A 24,432-nucleotide genomic window follows, 5' to 3' on the forward strand; every position below is an offset into this window, starting at 1 on the left:
TCACCCACCGCTATGCACATGTTTAACACTCACACATGCATAGCACTGCAGTGCATCCCTCTCCTCTGTAACATACCTCATCCACCACCAGGCACATGTTTATCACTCATACATTCATAGCAGTGCAGTGCCTCCCACTCCGCTCTAACATGCCTCAGCCACCACCATGCACAAGTTTATCACTCACACATTCATAGCACTACATTGCCTCCCTCTCCTCTCTAACAGCCCTCACCTGCCATACACCTGATTCACACATTCATATAATTGCAGTGCCTAACCATCTCATCTTTAACAGTCCTCACCCACTATCATGCACAAGTTTATCACTCACACATTCATAGCTCTGCAGTGCCTCTCTCTCCCCTCTAACAGACCTCAGCCACCACCATGCACATGTTTAACCTTCACACATTAATAGCACTGCACTGCAGTGCATCTCTACTCTTTAACAGACCCCAGCCACCATGTGCATGTTTAAAACCTCACATATTCATAACACTGCAGTGCCTCCCCATCCTCTCTAACAGACCCCACCCACCGCCATGCAAATATTTACCACCCACACATTCATAGCACTGCAGTGAGCCCCTCTCCTCTCTAAAATACTGCAGTGCCTCTCTCTCCTCTCTAACAGACCTCACCCACCACTATGCACACGGCTATCACTCACGCATTCATAGCACTGCAGTGCCTCTCTCTCCTCTCTAACTGATCTCAATCACCACCATGCACATGTAACCATCACACATCCATAGCACTGTAGTGCCTCATGCCTCTCTAACAGACCTCACCCAACGGCATGCACATATTTATCACTCACACATTGATGGCACTGCCGTTTCTCCTTCTCCTCTCTAACGACCTCACCCACCGCCATGCACGTTTATCACTCACACATTCATAGCACTGCAGCGCCTCTCTCCCCACACTAACAGATCTCACCCACCTCCATGCACGTGTGGATCACTCACACATGCATAGCACTGCAGCGCCTCTCTCCCCACACTAACAGATCTCACCCACCTCCATGCACGTGTGGATCACTCACACATGCATAGCACTGCAGCGCCTCTCTCCCCACACTAACAGATCTCACCCACCTCCATGCACGTGTGGATCACTCACACATGCATAGCACTGCAGTGCCTTCCCCTCCTCTCTAACAGACCTCAACCACCACCATGCACATGTAACCATCACATATTCATAGCACTGTAGTCCCTCATGCCTCTCTAACAGATCTCACCCACCTCCATGCGCGTGTGGATCACTCACACATGCATAGCACTGCAGCGCCTCTCTCTCCACACTAACAGATCTCACCCACCTCCATGCGCGTGTGGATCACTCACACATGCATAGCACTGCAGTGCCTCTCTCTCCACACTAACAGATCTCACCCACTTCCATGCGCGTGTGTATCACTCACACATGCATAGCACTGCAGCGCCTCTCTCTCCACACTAACAGATCTCACCCACCTCCATGCGCGTGTGTATCACTCACACATGCATAGCACTGCAGCGCCTCTCTCTCCACACTAACAGACCTCACCCACCACCATGCACATGTTTATCATTCACCTATACATAGCACTGCAGGCAGGTCGATCTTTGGCCAATGTCAAAGGGGGTGTGCACTGCACCAACCCTTTCATAGGACACCCACCTCTAGGCAAGCAGCAGGCGTAAGGTGGGTGGTGCTGTGTCTGCAGATTTCACTCTGCCACTTTCAGACCTTCTTTGTAAGGGTCCTGTCTGCTCCCTTCCTTGGAGGGACGCTTAGATGCAGGAAGTAGGAGGGAGCCACAATTCGAGGATAGAAACGTGTTCCACTTGGCCCAGAGCTAAAAGGCGTCTTTATAGGCAGTGTACCCGGACATGTTGTCTTTCTCGCCTCAATGAGCCAAAGGGAAAAATCAGTCTCAGTGTCAAAAGATGGGCCTCTTCCCAGAAGCCTGCCTTGGAAACGCGGGCTGGTGGCATGAACCGCCAGCCCTTTCAGGCTGTTTTTATTTTTCTGTTTGGTTTTCTTGTTTTCCTTTCTTTGATCGTGCCCTGGGCTCCAGTGCAGACAGTATGGAGTCATTATTCATTCAGGACACCCGTCCCTCCCTAGTCGACGCCAAGCCGGGGCGACGAAGTCCAGAAAAGCATGAGATAATGGGGTTTTCATTTAATCTGCCAGTTAAATTATGGTGTGCATATTTTAATGTTGGACTATGATCAAAGGGGATTTGTGTCTTGAAATAGTAGCATGCTGAGAAGATGGGCTGGAGACATGCAACAAAACAGAAAAATTAATGTGAAGGCATATTTTCCAGGAAGTTCACATGTGGTTCAGTGTTGCGCGGAGGGCATGAGAAATGGTGGAGGGTTGTGAGTAAATGCACGTCATGCAGGACTTAATCATTGGAAGAAAAGACAGAGCCACAGTGTTCACTTGAGCCACCTTTATTTTGGGTGTCTCCGTCCTCCCTCCCTCGGATTTGTCGGCTAGAGAAATGAAAGGATTTAAGGCATGTCACGTGGGGGAGAAGGTAAATACTCCCTAAAGCACTATTTCATGGAAGGTTGTCGATAACACTGTTATACAGAGAATCCTAGTATAGAGTGCACAGCTGCCTTAATGTTAGGAAAATGTTTATGTTCATTTTCAGAGACTTCCTCATTCGCACCCGAGGAAGAGCCATTCGCCAATCAGGTGGCTGAAACAGCGGGGGAGAATATACATTCTTATGCATACATGTCTCGGGAGGATAGCTCAGGGGCAATGTGCTCGCCTTGGAAGCAAGCCAGCACGGAGCAACGCGGGTTCGATTCCCCGGGTCTTTGCTTAGAAATCTTGGGTATTAAGCGCGTTATAAATAACCAATCATATCATTCTCTGGCCGATGTTCCAGTCACCCGAGGCCCTTACCTGCATGGCACCATTTCTTTTTTTTAATGTGGGTAGGCAACAGAGAGCCCAGGCATTGGGCCACATCCTTACGGATACAGCAAGCCAGTGGCCGCAATCAACCCATCTGCAACCCAACACACACAGATGCCAGTTTCCATTGGTTCGGGACCTATCCTTTCCCTCTGCGGACTAACCAACCCCATCCTCTTTCTTGCAGAGCCACGTGAGGGCCTGGAGACTGCCCTTGGGTGGTAGCAGTGTGCAGTATAAACATAACATAATGTACGTATGCATTGATTGGGCAGCTAATATCAGCACCAGGTCAGGTGTTTGTCTTAGTTTGATATCCTGTGGAACCAGGTGGGGGATGACAACCACATTGGCTCTTTGCTGCACACCTATATTGTCTTCCGAGCTGGTTCTCTAACTCAGGTATTTGATTGGAGGCTCAGTGGTAAGGGATAAGGGGCAAAAACACCAGTACATCAAAATTAACCAAGTATAAACACCCGGAGAATTATTAAGCAACTCTGCCTTAGCGAATCATACAATTATCCTGGCCCCAGATGGGTTATTCATTGCTTACCTGCTACACCGGTTAGTGGAGGGAGGGCTGAAAGGGAGAAAAGGAGACTGTGTGAGAGACAAGTGAAAAAGAAGGAAATAATGGAAACCCGAAACAGTCATATAGAAAGGAAAGCAGGCATGAGTGGCAAAGAGAAAGAGGAGAGAAAGAAGAGATTAAGTTAATTGGAGAGGAAGGTGGATGGATTGACGGACAGACGGATAGACAGATGGATGCAAGGATGACTCAAGATGGCGAAGAGTCAGCTAAGGGGGTTTATGATATCATAAGAAGAAAACAGAGATCCTGTCTCCATGAGCCCATTTTCCAGGCCTTTTACACTTCAGACAAAGTCTTCTGTATATGCAATGAACAAAGGTATCGTCCGGACTATGCCACTGACCCAAAACATTGCAGGAACTTCAAAGACAATATCATCAATATCCAATCCTTCGTTCACAAAGAAACCAGATATCCCAACACCCTTCCAGCAGAAGGAAAACCAATTTGTACCTTCTCAGCATACAGCTCAAAAATGTTCAGGATGCCATCAAAGTTGTAAAACTAAGTGAAGCCTCATTAGAGAAACCTTGCTCTGTCCTGCCATTACTCTTATAGCAAATGTACAACCTTTCTTCTAGAACTCATTGCCCTGATCACTAAAGCAAACATATCTTCTAAAAAAGCCTAGAGAGAAGCCTGAGTCCCTGGGCAATTTTTGATCAATTGCTAACAGAACTAAATGGCCCACCCCTAAATCCTGGGACACAGCAAGTCTCTGAACCTTCAAATACTGCATAATCATCACGTCAGCTTCATATCCTCAAGAGGCACAGAATCTCCACTCCTCTATATGGGAGACAAACTCTTGCTAGCCCTGATCTCAAACTTGCTGGCCATCCTCATCATGCTTGACGTGCAGCATCCTTCTACACTGTGAATCCTGCTACACTGCTGAAACAGCTGGTGAAATGTGTGGGCATTCCCGATTATCTCCCCAAATGCATTGCTACCTTTTTGTATAATAGGGAATCCCAAGTTAGAGTATGGATTTTCCTGTCACAAGTGGTGATTACTAAGTCTGTGGTGTGCCCCCAGGCTCGAATACCACCACTGTGGCCTTTTAACGTATATATGAAGACGCGTGTGGACCCCATCAGCCCTTTCCCAAGCATTTTAATCTTGCACTGGTGACTCTCGAGTGATCTTCAAACTCATCCACCCTGCCTCCATCTTCACTGGTGTCTTCCTAGTACAAGACAATATTATTGACAATAACCTAACCCTGAGTGCAGCCAAGACTAAGCTCATCCCCTGTGGCTGTTCCAATCGTTCACAACTTCCGTTCACTTGGCCTAGTGCTATAGGCCCTCCTCCCATCATTTTCATATCTGCAAAAAACCTTGCTTTCATTTTACATGACCTACTCACTTTTATTGCACAAATCCAAGAACTCATAAAAAAAGATTCCACTACCATCTTCCCAAGCTGAAGGGTGTCTTCCGCTTTTTGAATATGCCACACAAAATCGACAACATCAGGACTTTTGTAGAAGTTTAGATCATGGCCTTCCTAAAATCCTGATCCACCGTATTCAACTTCTATTCAACTTCTATTAATTAAATCAATGAGGCTCATCCAAAGCTTCAAAACCTGGGACCTCATCACACCTATCCTTAATCTGCTGCACCGGCTCCTGATGGAACAAAGAACCGAAGATGCTCTGTTTGACCCAGATAGCTTTCTATGGGGGTTGGTCATCTTTACCCGCAGAATAGCATCAGTAAGAATTTCCCGTCCACTCCCTGAGATCAGCATTTTCCAAAGCCCTGAAGCGGGCCTCAGCCAACTCGAAGAGATGGACACACCGCATGGAACAATTTCCTCTGTCCCCCAGAAGTGAAGAAGCACACATAAAATTTCGAAGACAGGTCAACCCCCTGCTCTTCAAGAGAGCTTCCGGCACTTGATGCAGTAGCTATAGCACTGCATTTGGGATCCATAAATGTGTTTTGGGAGCCTTCCCATGCCTTGCTGCTCCAGAATCTCTCCATTTGCAAAAAGTGCATTCATTTTTGTACCACATAACCTGTTTGCAGTTGTTGCTCTAATTGATCCCAGCACTTCTCCTCTCCCTTTATTCGCACTTCATATCTGCACGTTGCAAAGTTTTGAATGATCTCAGTTTCCCTCCTTTCCTGTATGTTGTTCATCCCCTTCCCTCCTCCTTCTCTTAGGACACATTGCCTAAGCGTGTTATAAATTATCTAGAAATAGAAGAAATAAAATGGATGGATGGATGGGTGGATAGATGGATGGATGGTTGTGTGGATGGTTAAGTGGATGGGTGGATAGATGGATGGATGGTTGTGTGGATGGTTGAGTGGATGGGTGGATAGATGGATGGATGGTTGTGTGGATGGTTGAGTGGATGGGTGGATAGATGGATGGATGGTTGTGTGGATAGTTGAGTGGATGGGTGGATAGATGGATGGATGGTTGTGTGGATGGTTGAGTGGATGGGTGGATGGATGGATGGTTGTGTGGATAGTTGGGTGGATGGATGGATGGATGGATGGATAGATGAATGGATGGTTGGGTGGATGGGTGGATAGATGGATGGATGGTTGTGTGGATGGTTGGGTGGATTGTTAGGTGGATTGGGTGGATTCATAGGGGTCAGAACACCTGAAGTAGACTATAAAGGAGATGGAATGGAAGACAGGGAGAAGTAAGCAAGGACAGCATGGGAGATGGGCAGGAAGGGATAAAGAGAGGGGAATAAGGTAGATAAGGAAATAGGATGGGGGAATGAACGAGAAGGGCGAGTGCCGGTTACAGGTTGGGTAGACTCTGCTGCACCCTCTACTCCTGCAAACCGTGTGACCTTGTGCTGAGACAATTACAGGTTTTTCTGGGGCCTACTTCACATTGTTTGCCAAGGGGAGACAATACTCTAGAGTTGGCGCTGGTTTTCTTGCTACACATTGCAAACCCCTCTGTGTCCTATGAGGGTGATACTTGTGCAGTATAGAAATATCTAATAACCGAAAACAAATAAAGCTAAATTAAATGAGAGGGATGGACATTTATCAAAGGGAAAAAATCAAGATATTATGTAATGAGATTTGCTTGAAACATCAAAATCCTCCTTTGAATGAACGCAACTTTCTTTATAAAGTTTTCCTGTAGCATTGAAGACACTGCGAATCAACAGCTTTTAAAATAAAAGCCATGCTATTTGCAGGTGTGCATCCTTCCTGGGTAGGCGTGTCAAGTGGGCAGAGTTCAGACTACTGTCAGGCTGCATGTTTTAGCCCAAAGGTGGAGGAATGCATGTAGCCCCTTGCTTACTAGGTGAGCCCCCTGGGCATGGAGAGGTGCTGAGAGCTAGCCCAGCCACACAAGACTACCCATGTGGCCAGGAAACATCCTCATGGCAGAGTGCCTTCTACACTTGGAACCTGGCACAGACCCCATGCTCCTCCTGCCCCAATCTAGAATTAGACCCAATGTGTGATAATGAGGGGAGAGTGTGCCTATTGATCAGGGGCTTGCTAACATCAATTTAAGGAGAGAGCTGTGCTGCAGCTGTTAATTGCAATTAAATTCCAAATGTGGTTGGGTCAGCTGCGTGTTGTCCACAGATCTGCTTCTTTACCTTGTAGGTTGAGTGGCTGAAAAATGAAGAGGTCATTGATCCGGTTGAGGACCGAAATTTTTACATCACCATCGACCACAACCTTATCATCAAGCAGGCGCGCCTCTCCGACACCGCCAACTACACCTGCGTGGCCAAGAACATTGTAACCAAGAGAAGAAGTACTACTGCCACAGTCATTGTCTATGGTAAGTCTTGTACCTTCAGTTCTGATCGTACAGTGGCCAATCACCCTCCACTCTCTGATCCTACATGCAAAGAAGTCCAAGCGGCATGCAGTAGGGTTTGACCCATGGTGGTCATTTACCTTCTGTGTTCTACTGGTATCTCGTCCTCCGCCACATGCCATTGCTATTACCAGAGAAACTAGAAGGAAAGCAATCATGAAATGAAGGAGAGAGCACTTGTCCTTTTAATTGCATCCCTGGCCTGTCCAGGGGAACTCAGTTTAAGTGGCAGGTTAAAAAATTGGCTTTTAAGTAAGAACAAAAAAAAGTTAAGGTCACCTTCCACAACCGACACACCAGACAGATTACTGCACATCAACGAATACAGAGCACAAAAGAAAACCGTGTCATTTAAATGGTAGAAAGTGTTGTTCCAATGATCTCAAGGGATTCACTTTTAATGTTGATTTCACATTCTGGTAGCATGGGTTTAATGAAACCATCTATTCTTGCCCAAAAATCATTGCCCAGTTATCTCCAAAGAACATCTGAACTGATCCGCTATATCCCTGAAATTGAAACATTGCATTCTGGGATCATTACATTTGATAATTTTGGTGGCTTCTCTTCTTACTCTTGGTGTCCCTGAATGCACGTTTTACAATGACGGATACTGCTTTAAGCTAACCATATAGTGAAGCCAGTTTAATTAACTGTTTGGGGTTCATCATATTTGCATAATTACAATGTATGGTTCAGCACGATGTTATTAAATAAATATATTCTTGTCTTGAGTATGTATACATCATAACATCAATGTAAACTGTAATTTAATGAGAAGCTAGTGTCCCCTTGTGATGAGGTTGCACCTTTGTCATTGCCCATTAGCGATTGGTCATTTTTTGACGTCGCTCAGAAACCAAAATACTTGGGGTTGACCATTCTGGGAGCAAACGGTTTGACCCCAGTCAATGCAGGGACATACCTTGAACAATAAGGAGTTTACTGAGTTTTTTGGCCGTAGGTAGGATATGTCAGGGTGGTAGGATGTTGACAATTGGTTTAATGGAGCCTATAACCCCATGAATGTTATTATTTAAGCAAAAGGCCCCGAGCCGCGTGGGTATTAGCGAATCAGGTAATTCTCCGGGGCCTTAGTTAAGGCCTGAGCGAAGCGAGGGCCTATAACTATGGGGGTACTAATAGCATTCTTTTTCTGTTCCGAAACTCTGCAGCGTTTTGGAACAGAAAAAAAAATGTTAAAAAAATGGCTGCCAGGGAAGGGAAAACTGAGTGTGTTTTCCCTTTCCATGGTGGCCATCGGGAGCTGACGCGCTGGGGACAGAAGTGTTCCCAGCGCGTTCGCTCCTGTTAGTTCCCAAAAAAGGAGAAAAAAGAAGATAAGTGGGGTTGGGAGAGAGGGGAGGGGATTGTTTGCAGGGAAGGGAGGAGGAAGAAAGAAAACCGACCTGAATCCACGGCAGGGGAGGATGGCAGCCTCCAGCTCTGTGTGGAGGCTCGGAGCAGGGATTGTCCCGTTTTGAGCCTCCTCATTGGCTGAGGGGCTGCCACACCCCCCTGCCAGGGATGAAGATTCGAGGGATTCTGCGTGGGGTATGGACCAGGCAAGAGCCAATCAGATTGCTTCTAACAATCTAATTGTCTCTCGATGGATACTAATGATCCCAATGGTACCAATCAGAATGCTCAGAATGCACACTACATTATTGTCCTTGTTCCAAGTATATTGACTTCAGGGGCAGCCTAAAAGCTGAAACGACGTGCATTATTTTATTTGACCACAAAGTGATTATAGCGTTGCAAACCTCTGAAGTGGTCAATATTGCTTAAGATAATGCCATTTCCAATATATAGCCCCTGGATTTGCCTCAATCGAATGGATGTGGGCATTATCGCATGATAATATTCCTTCTCTCTTTATAAGGCTTTAGACTGTGGTAATTCAATAAGAGCTTGGATCAGAAATGCCTGAGCACTTTTATCATAACTAAGATTCTGCCAAGTGAATCTTCCCTCAAACACTTTCCCTTCCCCGCTCGCCACGCGCGTTTGAGTTTCCTGTGCCCGGTGAATCCTAATAAGAAACAGTGTCTTGACATTTAAGCTAGAAGAAAATGCAAATGTTCCACCCAGCATGAGCACCGTTCAACCCTGCGGACAAGCAGTGTCTTTCATTCATATCCAACCACTGTGACCTTTTCCTCTGCAGGCAGCTTGTTTTTGAAATATTTCTGTGGTCATCTCGCCTTTTCTGTGTTTTGAATGGAGCTCCACTGAAATCATTTTTTTCTTCCAAAGTTATTTTTTTTTAGTGTTATGGTTGATCATTTTTGTTTTTTTTGTTCAATCCAACTCTTGTTTGTTGTCGGTCTATATTCCAGTAAATGGCGGATGGTCAACCTGGACAGAGTGGTCCGTCTGCAACAATAGGTGCGGGAAAGGTTACCAGAAGCGCACCCGGACCTGCACCAACCCCGCCCCACTCAACGGAGGAGCCCTCTGTGAAGGCCAAAGCTTCCAGAAAATAATCTGCACAACGATGTGCCCAGGTAAACGAAGGATGCATGGACATACAGACACTTGGCTATCCTTTGACATACAGGCAGATACACTGAGTATATGTACAGACACATAGGAATATACATGGAAGGATGCACACATGTCCGCATGTAGGGATAGAAAAATCATGGACGTTCTGACATGAAAAGAGTTGTGTGGCTTGACATACACATAGACAGCTGTGTGTATTGTATGGATGTGTGCATCAATTATTGTCCTTCATTGTATTTATTTATTTATTTATTTATTTATTTATTTATTGGTTTGCACCGCACCGAAGCCCGCAGGCATCAGGGCGCAACAGGGAACACAAGACGAACAAGACAAAAACTATTAAGAATATCTATCCTAATCTTCAATTCTTTTCAAGTTTAGACTGGATTGTGGGTTCATTTAAATAAATGGGTCTTCAGCTTTTTTCAGAAGCTTTGGTAGTTAATTTCTTGTCTTAGCTCGACAGGGAGTTTGTTCCATATCAGGGCTACTCTGACTGGGAAAGCTCTGCCCATGCCCTGTGAGCATTTGAACGGGTGCAGTGTAGTGGTATAAAAGGGCCTATTCTTGCCCCTGCTTTAGCTATGTATGTATGTACCTAAGTAGGTAGGTATGTTCAAACATACATACAAAAAGCACACAATACAAACCCATCTATTGCTGTCATGTATGAATATCCACGCATATGGAGTTAAACATGGATATAGAAACATATAGCACAAGATATAGAGGAACAAACACATTGTTTAATGGACTGATGTACTGCCAACAATTGTAAAGATGTGTGACCATTTATACACATAGTGGTGTACAGTTATATCCATTTTTTATTTATTTTCTTGAGCATGTGTTTGGTGCTTACAAAGCAGAATTGTGTTTCAAAGCACCACAAGGCTAAATGGGAAGGAAACAGGGGAGATAAAAAAAACATTGGAAAACAGTAAATATACAGGCGTGGTCCTACTAGGCCTCGTGGTATTTGGACGTGCAAGTGCAGTGAAGAGAAGTGGAGGAGATAGGGATGGGTTGGGAGCATGAAATGGGCGAGTGATGGTGAGGGGCCCGGGAGGAAATTGACAAGGTGAGCCAAGGAGTAGGCCTCAGACTAAGAACTAGCGAAGGCGACTCCCAAGGGAGAGATTTAGAGCCGCCAAGCAGGGGCAGTGCAATGGGGGATGAGGGAGGGATGCTGGTATCGGCTGGGTAAAAAGGGCCTGGTATCCTGTGAGATTCATGAAGACCAAGCCACCAGTCTCAGCGACAGTAGAGTGATTAGCAGGGAAGGGAAAGAGGGAAAGAGGTAGAGAAAAGCCGAGCTTTGAACAGTTTGTGGAACTTAAGGAGACCCGGTTAAAGTCTGAGAGGGGCCGGGAGCCTGTCCCAAAGGGAGGCACCAGCCAAGGAGAGAGACCTACCCCCCACTCTCTGCTTGGAGAAGCGTTTGACAATAAAGAATTAGAGATAGACGAGCAGAGGGATGTAGCAGGGGAGTATTTAGGGAGGAATAATTGGAGATAGCATGGTCCTAAGCCCCAGAAAGCCTTGTGGATGATGCAGAGGGTTCTGAATTTGACCCTTGCAGCCACTGAGAGCCAGTGGAGAGATGTATACAGATACATAGGTGAAGTGATCAGTGGGGATCGTGGTGGGTGGGTTGGGAAGTCTAACATGATTTCAGTTTACCCTGATGCCTCCAGTGGGCGATGTTCTGCACAGTACTAGGAAGAAGAAAGGAAAATGAAGCTGCATTTAACCCCTACTTCCTTTTTATTTGCATCTGATTCAGCTAGAAGGTGCCATTTAGACCTCCACAAACACCCAAATAAATAAATAATGCACGTTGGTCAGCATTCAGTTCATGAAAACTGCCATAGTCCCGAAATTAGGCCTGCAAAAGTATGGTTGGGAGGAGATTTTACACCATTGACGAACCTAAGATTCCCCTGGTGCCCTTTTATAGCAGTACAAGGAAACAGGAACTCAATCTGGGAAGCATAGACAGGAAGCTGGATTATGTAAATTAACTCCCACTGGAGTCCATTCACAATCCAAGATAAAACCGGCACCCCACACCACTCTTACCATCCCCATAAAGTGAGTAGCAGAGCTCAAGGAATTCCAGGCAGCCTGTTCCAGGGTCTTTTCCCATGGGGGCCACAGGTCAAAGCCCTTTCTCATTTAAAGATGCCCTTAGTACCCCCCACTTTTATTGTCTATAGAACCTTGTCATTGGTGACCCAGGGAGCAAGTAGATGAGCATTTGATCTCCTTTTCCCTTGTGTATTGGTTGAAGACTCCCAAATGGAGCAGCAAGGTCTCAAATCCTAACCACCTCCAAGTCACTGAAAAGAGCTCCGGAACCTCACTACATGCAGGCCTTCTAGTGGGCAAGTGTTGTCCTTAAGTGAATAGTCTCTTTCACTTTGATAGCCTGCTATGTAGTATGTGGCCTCTTATTTGATACTCCACAATACCACAGCTGTCACAGCTGGACAGCGGCTTGTGGCAAGGCAGGCATGGCTCACTTGCTGGATGGTCTTCACTCTTTCTTCCCCTTCCCTTTTCTCCGTCCCTGTATTCGCTCGGCATCTGGGCTCAAGTCGAGGGTAGACACGGGTGGACAGAGTGCCCTCACTTTCTTCAGAAGTCCATCCACTTTTTTCAGAGGGCACCTTGATATGCTAATTTCTGGTGACACCACATTCAATTGGTATGTTAATGAGTCCCCCCACTTTATTTTTTTGGGGTTGAAGCCTGCCCGGCACACATTCCACAAGGGTTTCTAACACGTCTGACTGCTCGCTGGGCAACTCCAGATTCTTTGGCCTGGGGTCTGGCAGTTTACGGGAACACCAAATAGACAATCAATCCTTCAACTCACGCCCATCATGCATATTCATGACCGGCCTCACACATCAATCATTTGTTTCTATGAAATGGCTGTGCCACCTGCGGGGAAAAGAGGCATATTTTCATGGCTATTGTAGCTACTCTCCCGTGCTACTGGTATAATGCTTCAGTTCTGTCCATGCCGTCCTCTCGCTGATGTTGCTGTATAGCCAGATAACGTTGAGTTATCCGTTGACTTCGATCTCAACAGGTGCCATTTTATTTTAAAATCACCATATCTCCAATGTATTTTGCCATGTGTTTGCAATCAGAAATACACCTCCTACTGAATAAATAACCTGAAGCACACACCCTGTAGCTTGTCGGTAACTTCGGAACCAGGGAGGCGGCCATATATAACCAACTTCTTCAGTCGACTAATGACCGGCGACAGAATGATGCCGCCTCGGCCAGCACTTTGATTCGCCAATGACTTGCATTGGCACCCAAAAATTGCATTGCAAAATGCAGGTGCTGATATGGAGATTGGGAGGTGTGTACCCACTCCCAAGTCAGACCGAGTCAGCAAGCAAACTGACCGGAACACTTTTCGGGGGGGAACCACTGTATGGGTAACCGAGTTGACAGGATGACCTAATCTACACCAAGCAAAATAGATAGAGATAAAATGATGTCTTTCAAGGAAAATACAAACGAACAAATAGGCAAATATTTCAACACAGTAGAGAGCAGCATGACACACATCGGCCATAAGTTGGACTAATATTATGGGCAACCGAAGAGTAAGATACGCTAGAAGGCAAGCAGAGGGGGCCAGCGTTCATGTCACAGCACCCACCCTGTGGAATGCCCTACCTCCATGCTTTCAAGAAGAGCCATCATACTTAACCTTTAGAAAACGTGAGAAAACCTGTCTGTTTAACAAATATGACTGAGGCTCTTCCTTGTCTACGCTTGCTTATGCTCTGTCTGTCTATTATACCTTTTATGTCTGTCTATAATACCAGCTATGTACTAGCGCCATGGTACCTCCAATTCTGGGCGCTGTCAACAAATGCAATAAATAAATAAATAAATAAATAAATAAAGGGGCAGACAGATGAGTGGGCAGAGGAAGAACATGGCCGGTGAGCACCTGCTAGACAGATGCATGCACAGCAGAAACATGCAAGACACATTCAGCAGGATTTGCTCGAAAAACACGTCTTCTATCCAAAGGTGCTTTTGCAAAGTGCTTATGGTCGACGGTGGCTCCATCGATTTAGTCAGCACTGCCATGAGAGAATATTAAACCGCATAATACAAATATGTAAAACGAGGCACACCCACTGCAGATCAAATGGCGTTAGATGAAATCCCAGCGCCGCTGAAATCCCGTGCCATGACCTCACAGCCCTGTAATGCCGAGGATTTGCAAAAACATGCAAAGCTTCAAATCGTGGGAGCTAAAGCCTTTGATCTCCCGAAAGCTGTGGAAATAAACTGGAATTTAAGTACACAAAATGATCCCGGACAAAACATATTTGTAACCTTAGTTACTGAGCATATTAAATTGTAGTTCCAACGGAGGAACATGAAAAAAAGAATCACAGAAGCAGCAGCCTGTGTACAAACCGTTCCACCTCCCCATGTCAATCGGGCACCAAAAATAGACTGTGACTGTGTGTGTACTTCTCCAACTGCTTTACGCGTTGTTTGCCCCTCTCTCTGAGCTGTGCTCTTTTCTCTTGTGACAGAGGATGGCGAGTGGACGAGTTGGAGTAAGTGGTCAACATGTGGGACGGAGTGCACGCACTGGCGCAAGAGGGACTGCACCAACCCCTCCCCAAAAAATGGCGGGAAAGACTGCGACGGTCCGGCCTTACAGTCCAAGAACTGCACTGATGGCTTATGCATGCAAAGTAAGCAAAGCACTGGGGACGCTGCGAGTGAGGGAAAGGATTGTGAGGGGGAAGACAGGGGTGGATAGTAGATTACACAAAAGGGGTGCATTTAGAACGGTATGACCGGTACCTGCAAAAATGTAGTCTATTGAAATGTGTTCTACCTCTGAGTTCTTGCTTCTGAAATAAATTAGGTGACCAAAAGTGTTTTTGCAGTTGTCTGGAGTGTTCCCACACAAATTGATAAGCTACAAGTTTGTATTGCGTGCTTCCTCGAAGTCAATCAAGTCACCTTGAACAAGGTGTCAATGGCACACATTAGACAAATGGACTGGGTATGATGGGTGTCCAGGATTGTGAGCCGTGTGTTGGATGGTTTAGCATTACGTTTTCAGGGAACAATCGCAACTGGCCACAGTTTACTGCCGAGTTAAATATGCACACAATGTCCATCCACACCCATAGCCGGCCACTCCATTCCAGACCAGCGCTCAGAAGGCTCTATTCTATACTGCAGCCATTGAGGCCACTTGCAAGTCATTGCCTCGGTTCTTTCTGCCTCTCTTTGCACATAAGTCTGTAATGTTTTGCGAATTTATGGCTCCTATGTTGTGATGAATTCATTGGGTTGACTGTTGATATTCACACTGCTTGCGCAAAGTGGACTTTGTGCATACACAGAGAAAGTCAAGCCTTTACCGGCCTTTACCTTATGGAAACCGGTCTCATGCCGAAAGCAGATTTCATAGTCTCCTAAATCAAAGTTGCGTACAAATTAGCTACTTCCTGCTTTTCCTCCAATTACCAAATATTCTGCCATTGAATGCTGATTCTGATATGCCTGTTTCATGCATTTACTCTGCGGATACTCTTGCTTCTCTGTGTTTGATTGACAGCTCCGCTGTAGCGAGAACAAGACGTGTTGTCGGCAATATGCCTGCACGCTCTATGCGCTGATTTGGTCAAGTATTGAAGCTCCAGTGTACCTTAGGAATGGCATGAAAACATAATCCATGCAAAGATTTAGTGGTTACACCCAGGGATCAGAGTGCCTTTTATTGTTTATTTCATATACATCACTGTGCCTGGAAAGAGTGAAAATGTGCAACAGTGTGGTCAGGAAAGCAGCTCTCATGGGCGTGAACTCTGAATAAAGATGGTTTACCCTACCCAAAGCCTACATTGGTGTAAAGTACGCTTAACATTTCAGTAGCGTGATCTGACCTTGTAGGTTTGCAAAATGGCAGCGTTTCATTGTCGGCCATTTTGTAGAGAACTTTCCTAACGGCTTGCCAAAATGAATGTTTTTCATTCCATGATAGTAAGTAGGAAAGGAGCTTACAGGTTAAAGGCAATGGACTCACCTGTACATTAAGTGAAAGGGACAGTGCTGTATAATGATGAAGAATGGGTTTGATTGGGTGATGTTTCTCATGGGTCCACAACGAGGCCTCTGGACAGCTCGACACATAATAGTAATGTTAACTGGACTTTGGCCAACTGGCCTAAGAGACCCCACGCTTTCAAACATCTAAGCACAGTAGCGTGTGTAAGCTCCTCTGATCAGCTGGGATCAAAAGAAGAAACACAAGGCACCAGTCCCCAAGTAAGAAATGCATAGCAAATTATGCAAATTCGCAACATCGAATAAAACATCTGAAAACTGTACATTTATAGATAGAGGTACACATAGAAAAAAGATGATTGTAATGTCTCCCGCTCCCCTACGGCAAATGTTAATATATGAGTTAAAAAATAAAAAAAAGCAAATGTTAATATATTAAGGGTGTCATCATTGGGATCCACATGCCAGATCACTATGAGGACTGGATCAAGCGCAACCAGAAAACAACTCCCTGCAAGAATATCGTGATGGTGACTCATAGAACCTATTCATGTTCCTGTAAAGTAGCCAAGCAAATGCCTAGCATGCTGCCAGACATGTGTATTACATGTACACTCACAACAATCTCATGCAGTGATCACATCCTTAATGGGCTTGAAAGGGATTACAGAGATGGGACCCTCTGCCTTTTAAAGGATGTCCATAGCCAGGAGCCGGTTATAGGTCAAAGGATCGAATACAAAGGATCTAAATGCAATAGGATCGAGTCAAAAGGACCGAGAACAAAAAGGTCAATATTCAGAATGAAAAATCTGGACAAAATATAGGAAAATCTGAAGATGTTGTAAAAAATAAATTATTTGATTAAATTCAACAATAAAATAAAAAATAAAAAAGGTCGTTTTTTTATTTATTTGTTTGTGTTTGGTGTAAAAACCACTTTTTTTTCCTATACGGAACCCCAAAAAAAATATACATTTAAAAAAAAGCATTCAACCTTTTTTTTTGGTCCTTTTGACTCGACCCTATTGTATTCGATCCTTTTGTTTTAGATCCTTTGACTGGACACCCTAGGAGCCTAACTATCCCTCAAGATATCTATGCTGCATGTGAAACCAGATGTTCAAGATGAGCGTGCAAGGACTTAGGTCAACTGGGTTTGCACACATGGAGAAGAGGAAGGTTTGGCTCCACCGGCAGAATACCACAGGAGTAGGCGGGTGGGCAATCTTACCTGGATCTGAGGAGGATATAGGTGTGTTTGGAATGAGCTCAAGGAATGCATCTTTTTGGAGGTGTTGCAGATTTGCTATAGGACACTGATCCATAGGCAGGGGACTGTGGATGATAGGTATCTGCCCCTCATAACATTGGCACCTGTCTTTGGAGCACTCAGGGTGCTGATTCGTAACATATTATTTTCTATTGATTATTAAGGTCTGTTTTGATGAGGCACACAATTAAATCAGATACTAAGTTTCACAGGGTTGCACAGACAGGTTTCGGGTGGATCGAGTCCCCTTGTCTTTTTCTGTGACCAAACATAGGATGCCCAGCTGCATCTACACCTTTGGCAGCCTGTTGTATTGGTTGCCGTGGACCCCTGCATGCAATATTTTCAGCACGGTAACAGCGAGTCATTTTTACAGCATCTGCCAACATAAGGTTGTTTTGAGGACATACTGGGGAATCTAGTCAGGATCTTAGGTTTGTGGGAGGAAGGCTTGCCAATTACAACTACTGGGGAGCTGAGGTGAAAACGGGAATCCCAGAATACAGATATTTTCTTAGCCTTCTCTGATGGGGTGTGTTCTCCAAAGACGGATTTGATGGTCTTCTGTATGTTTGTTCCATCACGAGGTGTTAAGGGCCTAGAAAAGGATTGAAGATTCGGTGCCATTGTCATTTGTGACTGAGACCTTGAAGTAGGCCATGACCAATATATTTTAGTTTCACAAAATATATATTAGATAGGATACAAACAATGGGGCAAATAGGGATTTGAACGAAAAAATAAATCAGCCTGGCCTGTTTTCCCAGCCTTCGATAGACCTTCCCAGCCTACTTGACTTTGATGAAGTCTTTCCAGTCATTTTGCTTCATTAATGCCTTCCCTTTTTGAAGGCCCTCGTGTTTTGCCTTTCTTCTTGTACTATTGATGATCTTCTCATAGAGACAGGGAGAAAGAAGAAATGGCATCCCATGTGTTCTGTCTTATTGGGGGCCCCTCCCTGATCCTTGTGTACTCTCGCTTTCCCACTCGCATTCCTTCTCCTGTCTTCTGGGCCTTCCTATGGCCAGCCTAGCCTGTCCCAAGCTTACTTAGCCGACTGACTGGCTTGTAGTACCTGCTCATCACCTTCTGCTCCAAACCACTTCCACCTACTTATGTTACCACCTCTTCTGCCATACCACTTCTCGCTCGTGGTATTCTCTCCTCCTCCGCTACATGACTTCAGGCTCTTGCAGTTATCGGCTTCTCTCCTGTACCATGTTCAGCTCTCTCTCTTGCCAGCTCCTCCTCCATATCGCCTACGCCACTGCATCCTCCTCAATACCACTTTTGCTTCTAACATCTTCTTGCTGTCCAGTAACTCTTTCCGTCATCCCGTTGTTTTTCCAATCCTCTGCGTCTTGCAAAAGCACGTCAATGGCCTCAATGTCACTTCTCTAAATCTCCCTCTCCCTACATCTTCACCCTTATGCCACTAGGGTTCCTCTTTATTCATACCCGTGCTCCTTCCTTATCACTATCCACTTTCTCTATGCACTCATCATATCCTCGTGGTAATCTTGTCCATTGAGCCACTAATCTCCAAAACCCACCCATCAAGGTTTTTGACCATTCCCCTGTTGCTATTCTGCTTATCTTCCATTTCAACCTCCTCATTCTTGCTATCACCAGCTCTCTCGTCAATATCACTAACCTCAGACTCCTTGAAGCCAACACAACCCCCTCCTTCGCGTAGCTGACCTCCTCCACATTGTTGCTAACCAGAGTCACACTATCACCAATCTTCTCCCCCTCTGGGTTCCTTCTTCTTTCACATACAGTTAGCCCCTCCAGTTCCTTAATGCTACCTTTACCTTCTGTTATTACCACCTCCTCAGTAATGCCAGCTTCAACACCTTTTTTCACAACCGCCTCCTTAATATAAATTTCACTTTCCCGACCTCTCTCCAACCACTTTCATCCCTCCGGCCTCTGCACACGGCAATCTTCTCTGTTCTTCAACTGCCTCCAGTCTACTGATTCCTGCCAAAAAGACCCACCTCTCCTCACCCTCAGTTCGGTCTATAGGTTTTATAGTGCTCTCCCACCTCCCCATGGATTGGGCTCCTGGTGACTGTCTGCCAGTGTATCCTGAAATTGGGTCAAGCCCGGTATTGTTTTCTGCTTCTGTATGCATATGTGCTTAATCTGTGATTCAGGATCTGGCCCAAGCCTTTATCTGGCCCGGCCGCCATCTTGCGATCCATTTCCACCTCTGTGTTAGTGCTTAGTACTGTATGGGAAGGTCACAGCCTCTATGCAGTCCCACCTCTATGTGATTCTTTAGCTCTCCAGAAGACACGGGAAATAGTGCCACCTAAAATGCCCCATTTCTCTGGCAGAGGTTCCCTGTGTTTCCATAAATTACTGACAAGTGATGCTGTTTTTCAAGTTTTGGCTGATTGGTGCATAATCACTGATTTCCACCTGCTGTCTTGTGCATGGCAGAGGGCTGTGAGATTGACTAGACTAAATGCTGCATTCCAAACATTTCGAGCTGTGTCTATTCTCCTGCACGCAAAGTGTGTTGCGAAAGGATTCACACAGCATGGAATTCTGTGCACTGCATGCCTCTTGAGACAGCAGGGGGGCAGTGTGTGCCCTTACAGAAAAAGCAATGGTTGTTTTATGCATCTGTGAAGTCATTCCTTCCCTTCCCACCCTGTTCCCAAGCACCATGCTAATGATGTGAGTACCTGACACCAACAGCTGGCAAATCCGGAATGCCCGGTAAATGCCTACACATTCCTTATAAAAATGACAATACTAGTGCCTTTATCACTGCTTGTTTCTAAAATACACTTCATTGGCGTTGATAACAACCATGTAACAAAGCCGCCAGACTTGTAACATGTTTGGATTCATTTATTTTTTAAAGTGGTGCTGCAATAATGTCCTTTTATTTAATGAAGCCTCTTATCCCAGGATCGAATTGGTGCTCAGTCTTGCATTTTCTTGGCACTGTGAGTTTTTAAAAGCACTCTGCTAATGCTTTATTGATGTATTGATTTTATTTATTGTGCGTTTGTGAGGCGCTTATACATCAAGGAATTGTGTTTCAAAGCGCCCACAGGGCAAAGGGGAGCGAACAAGGGGGAACAACAAGACAATGGGCTGAAATAACAAGGATGTGCAAAAGGCAGAAGCGGTCCTACTAGGCCTTGTTTCAGAACCTGCAAGTGCAGAGAGAGAGAGAAGGGACAGGGGAGGAGGGTAAGTGCTGACCCAGGTCTCTGACACTGTCTCTGATGCTCTGGCCCACCCACCTGCTGTGGCCTAAACACATTCCATATGCTATTTAAAGCTTATTGGGGTTAAAGAAAAATCAATCTTAAACATCAAAGAGACACTTTTAGGTTCTGGGAGTACAGACTATATTTCTGTAAAAGTCTGGGCGTCTTTCTGTTCCATTCCTTAAGTAACACCCTTTCTCCACCCTGCAGTTGAGCCTTGCCCTGCGTGCAAACACCCCATCTGAGAAAAGGGGTCCAGGCGGGTTTGTCTGCCAGGTGTGTTTCATTTATTGCATGTGGTTTTTACATGGCATTTATTTTGCTTTGCAGCAACTTTGGAGTGTTTTTCCCCAGATATTGTGGATGTGTATAAATGCATAGAATGGCAAATTCTAAAAAAAGACAGAAGGACCAAGCAAACAGAAATGCACCGGCATGTGATTACCCATGGTGCACTCGGATCCATCCTACATTTAGGTAGATTCTCATGTTTTATCAACAAAATACAATGACATCTGTTAATTTCCCTGATTGAGCGCAAGCTCCCTTGCTCCCTGTTACTGCTTACGGGCGTGTACCGGTTATGGAACTCTCGGGGAACGCAGACCTAAAATAGCCAAACAAATTCTCCTCCCGTAAGCGACACAAATTTAAACAAATGTGGCTTTTCTCTCTCTAATACCAACAATCACTTAACAAGTAGATATCCAAGAAAATGGTCGATCAAATTAGTACAGCCTTTGTGCATTGCCACCAGCCCAAAGTCTATTATTCAACGGCTGCAGTAACACTCTAAGGTAAATCAATAGAAGCCCCAGTCAAGTCCCATATTCCAGCAGGGATGGGAAGTCTGCTCCTCTATCGATTCCTGCAGGGATACAGTCTGTGGCGCCCTCTCCTAGCCTTTTAATGGCAGTATTTTCCACCGAGAGGCGTGGTTTCTGTTTTTTTCCCGGGCGCACGCCGCCGCGCTCCCGCCGCAGTTCTTCTGTCACGGTTTATGCAGACTGATGCTCTGGCTGGCACACACTGCTTCTGAGGGAGTTCATCATTTTCCAAAGCAGGAGCGAATGAATAGTCATGACATCCAGAGCTTCTGCAGTGAGAGGAGCCCGGGCTGAGGAGAAGGCAGCATAATGAGGATTTAGGACTGCTTGTTCCTCCCGGCGCGCGCGCGCGGGGAAGACGCTTGCGTTCCCTTGCTGGCTGGACTAGAACAGCTCCACGTGTGCATTCATCGAGGTGACATAGTGGCTCTCTTGGAGTCTATGGGTGGTCCAGAGAGAGTGTGACTGAGTTTACGCTCTGTCTCATGAATCACTGTTGGCTCTAACGCTTGGCCAACAAGCACGACCTGAGGGTCTTTTTCCATACTTGGGAGGGCAGTGTGATTTCTGCAGTGATGGCAAAAACAACGTGTATTTGCAATACCACCTGTTTTATCGTCCACCTATGTATGTGGTCATTAGGTATTCTACTCAATGGCATTGTTGGAACACCACGTGCATTATGTGAGCGAATTCAGCATTGGAAGTCTGCCATTTTCTACCTCGACCCAAAAGGCCCAAAAGGTAGAAGAGTACATTTGTTAACCCGCTAGCAAATTGCAAGGTATCTGCTTTTTGTCCTTTGAGAAAAGGATCCACTAGCTCAGACCTTCAATTTAATTGATACACCCCTGCAGCAGGACCCCCCACAGGGAGTGATAATGAGGCCCTCTCTGATTCCCGCAGTATAACCCTCTTTACTGCATAGTGCAAAGGAGGGTGATTACTGACCCTCCCGTGCGTTTTCCCTCATGGGACAGAAGACGCGTGAGCTGCTGCTGTACTACGTGTCTTTCCATAAATGATACATCGATGGGATTTGCATGTGAGTTTTAAAAAACATGACCTGAGGTATTTCAAAAATACAGCATGTGTTAATTCTGAAATTCTGCATCTTTGAAAGGTGTTTACTGCTGTAACAGCAGTAAATGTTCAGTTCTGTGGAATCCCTCAGACGTCACCATGCAGAAATCTAATGTTGAATGCAGAAAAACATAAAGGAAGGCCTCCGCGTGTTCAAAAGAAAAATCCTGGAATGTGCTTGCTCTTCGTTTAGTGTGTGCTGCCTTTCTGAGTGTATCCTTTCTGGTTACCCAGATGTATTTATTTAATTTGTGAACTCAGGATGGTGGGACTTGGTTGTGGGGGTATCATCTAACATATTACACAGGAAGGCCTCTGCTGGCAGACCCGTTAACAGGGGATGGACCAACATGTCGGAAATGGAGCACTCTGCTGCGATACTGGCCAAGGAAATACACGCTGGCATATAGGTCCCAGAGATATTCCACTTTATATTGGTGAGTGCGTCTTCAGGTGGCATCAGGTCTTGGGAGTTATCATCTGGGATGGTTACATCTGATTTTAACGAATAAATAAATAAATAATACATTTTCCCAAACCCAAATCCCCCATTTTCCCATGTTTAAAACCCCACCGCAACTCCCTCCCCAGCAGATTTAACCCCTTACCCTACCCCCACATATATATTTTTTTTATTCAGTATTTTTACGTTGTTTTTTTATTCATTAAAAATTAATTCTTTATTTTGTATTTGTTATAATCACTGCACACCTCTTGGATGTCATTTTAGGAGGTGTGGCCATGTATGATAACATTCAGGGAGAAGTCAGCTGTCATATTGGCCAGGAGGTATTGATAGGCATGTTAGGAAGGACACCATTAGTCGTCATGTCTGCCAAAGGGATATAGGCTGTGATGTCTCGGGAGGATAGCACTGGGGCAACGTGCTCGCCTTGGAAGCAAGACCACACGGAGCAACACAGATTCGATCCCCGGCTCCGCGCTTAGAAACCTATGGGTATTAAGTGCGTTATAAATAACCAATCATATCATGTTGGTCAGGGTGGCTTTGGCTGGCATGCCTGCCAAAGTGACAACAGCATGAATGAAAACAGAAAGCATGACCTGGCTTCCAAGGTAGTAAGTCATAATCGCCAGCCTCAAAGTCTAATCTGGGGCCGGGCCCTGAAATAATTAGCAAGCCACACTTGTCAGCGATTAGAAACAGCTCACCGCCTCCCTTAACAAATCAAGGAACTACTTGCTGCCATACAGGGTGGGCTATTATTTTGGCTTGGCCAGCAGTAGCCCAGCCAGTATCGATTGCAATAAAAAGTCATTAATCCCAGGGGTGGACTGGGAACTATGAGAGGCCCTGGAAATAATGTTCAAAGTGGCCACATATTACACATTTCCAGCAAGCCCACCCCTTTCCCTATGAGAACATTTGGAAATAAAATAGGTTCCCACACCAACGAGGCCCAGGGTGCAGAGGCCTACCAGGAAATCTCCAGAGTTCCCTATGGGCCAGTCCACCCCTGATTAAAACAGTTGAGGAAGTTATCTTCTGCTAGGCAGAGAAACAGCTTTCACTCCCGCTGCCCCAGAAGTTGCCTGGAAATGAGCTCTCACTGTCACATTTGTGAATCAAAGTTAAAGGACGGATGGTAGCACGTCAGACTATTATACATGAGTATTCCAATTCACGCCCTTAGCACCCTGGGGGGTTAAGAATCAGGTTAGTGTTAGTCAAAAACAAGCTTTCCAAGCAGCTGTGCATGAGTGGTGCCTTAGCTACATTTTAAATAAACCCATAAGAGCTACGTTGCTACCAGAAGTCAGGAGGAAATTATAGCACTTGCACAACTAACTTGTTACCAGAAGTCAGGAGGAAATGATAGCACTGGCACCGCTACGTTACCAGAAGTCAAGCAGAAATTATAGCACTGACACCGCTACGTTGTTACCTGAAGTCAGGAGGAAATGATAGCACTGGCACCGCTACGTTACCAGAAGTCAAGCAGAAATTATAGCACTGACACCGCTACGTTGTTACCTGAAGTCAGGAGGAAATGATAGCACTGACACCGCTACGCTGTTACCATAAGTCAGGAGGAAATGATAGCA

The 24,432-nt window shown here is 45.4% G+C and overlaps 1 protein-coding gene across 3 annotated transcripts in view; it reads left to right on the top strand.

Annotated features, from left to right (window-relative positions):
* Positions 1-24,432, top strand: part of UNC5C (unc-5 netrin receptor C) — a 498,641-nt gene that overhangs the window by 380,830 nt on the left and 93,379 nt on the right. For all 3 annotated transcript variants that reach the window (XM_069630547.1, XM_069630549.1, XM_069630548.1), the window contains exons 5-7: positions 7,138-7,318; positions 9,700-9,867; positions 14,458-14,622. In XM_069630547.1, the coding sequence (XP_069486648.1) occupies positions 7,138-7,318; positions 9,700-9,867; positions 14,458-14,622 (514 nt within the window). The remainder of the gene's footprint in view (positions 1-7,137; positions 7,319-9,699; positions 9,868-14,457; positions 14,623-24,432) is intronic.

This window comes from Ambystoma mexicanum, chromosome 6q (genome assembly GCF_040938575.1).
Source record: "Ambystoma mexicanum isolate Mex_15411 chromosome 6q, UKY_AmexF1_1, whole genome shotgun sequence".
NCBI lineage: Eukaryota > Metazoa > Chordata > Amphibia > Caudata > Ambystomatidae > Ambystoma > Ambystoma mexicanum.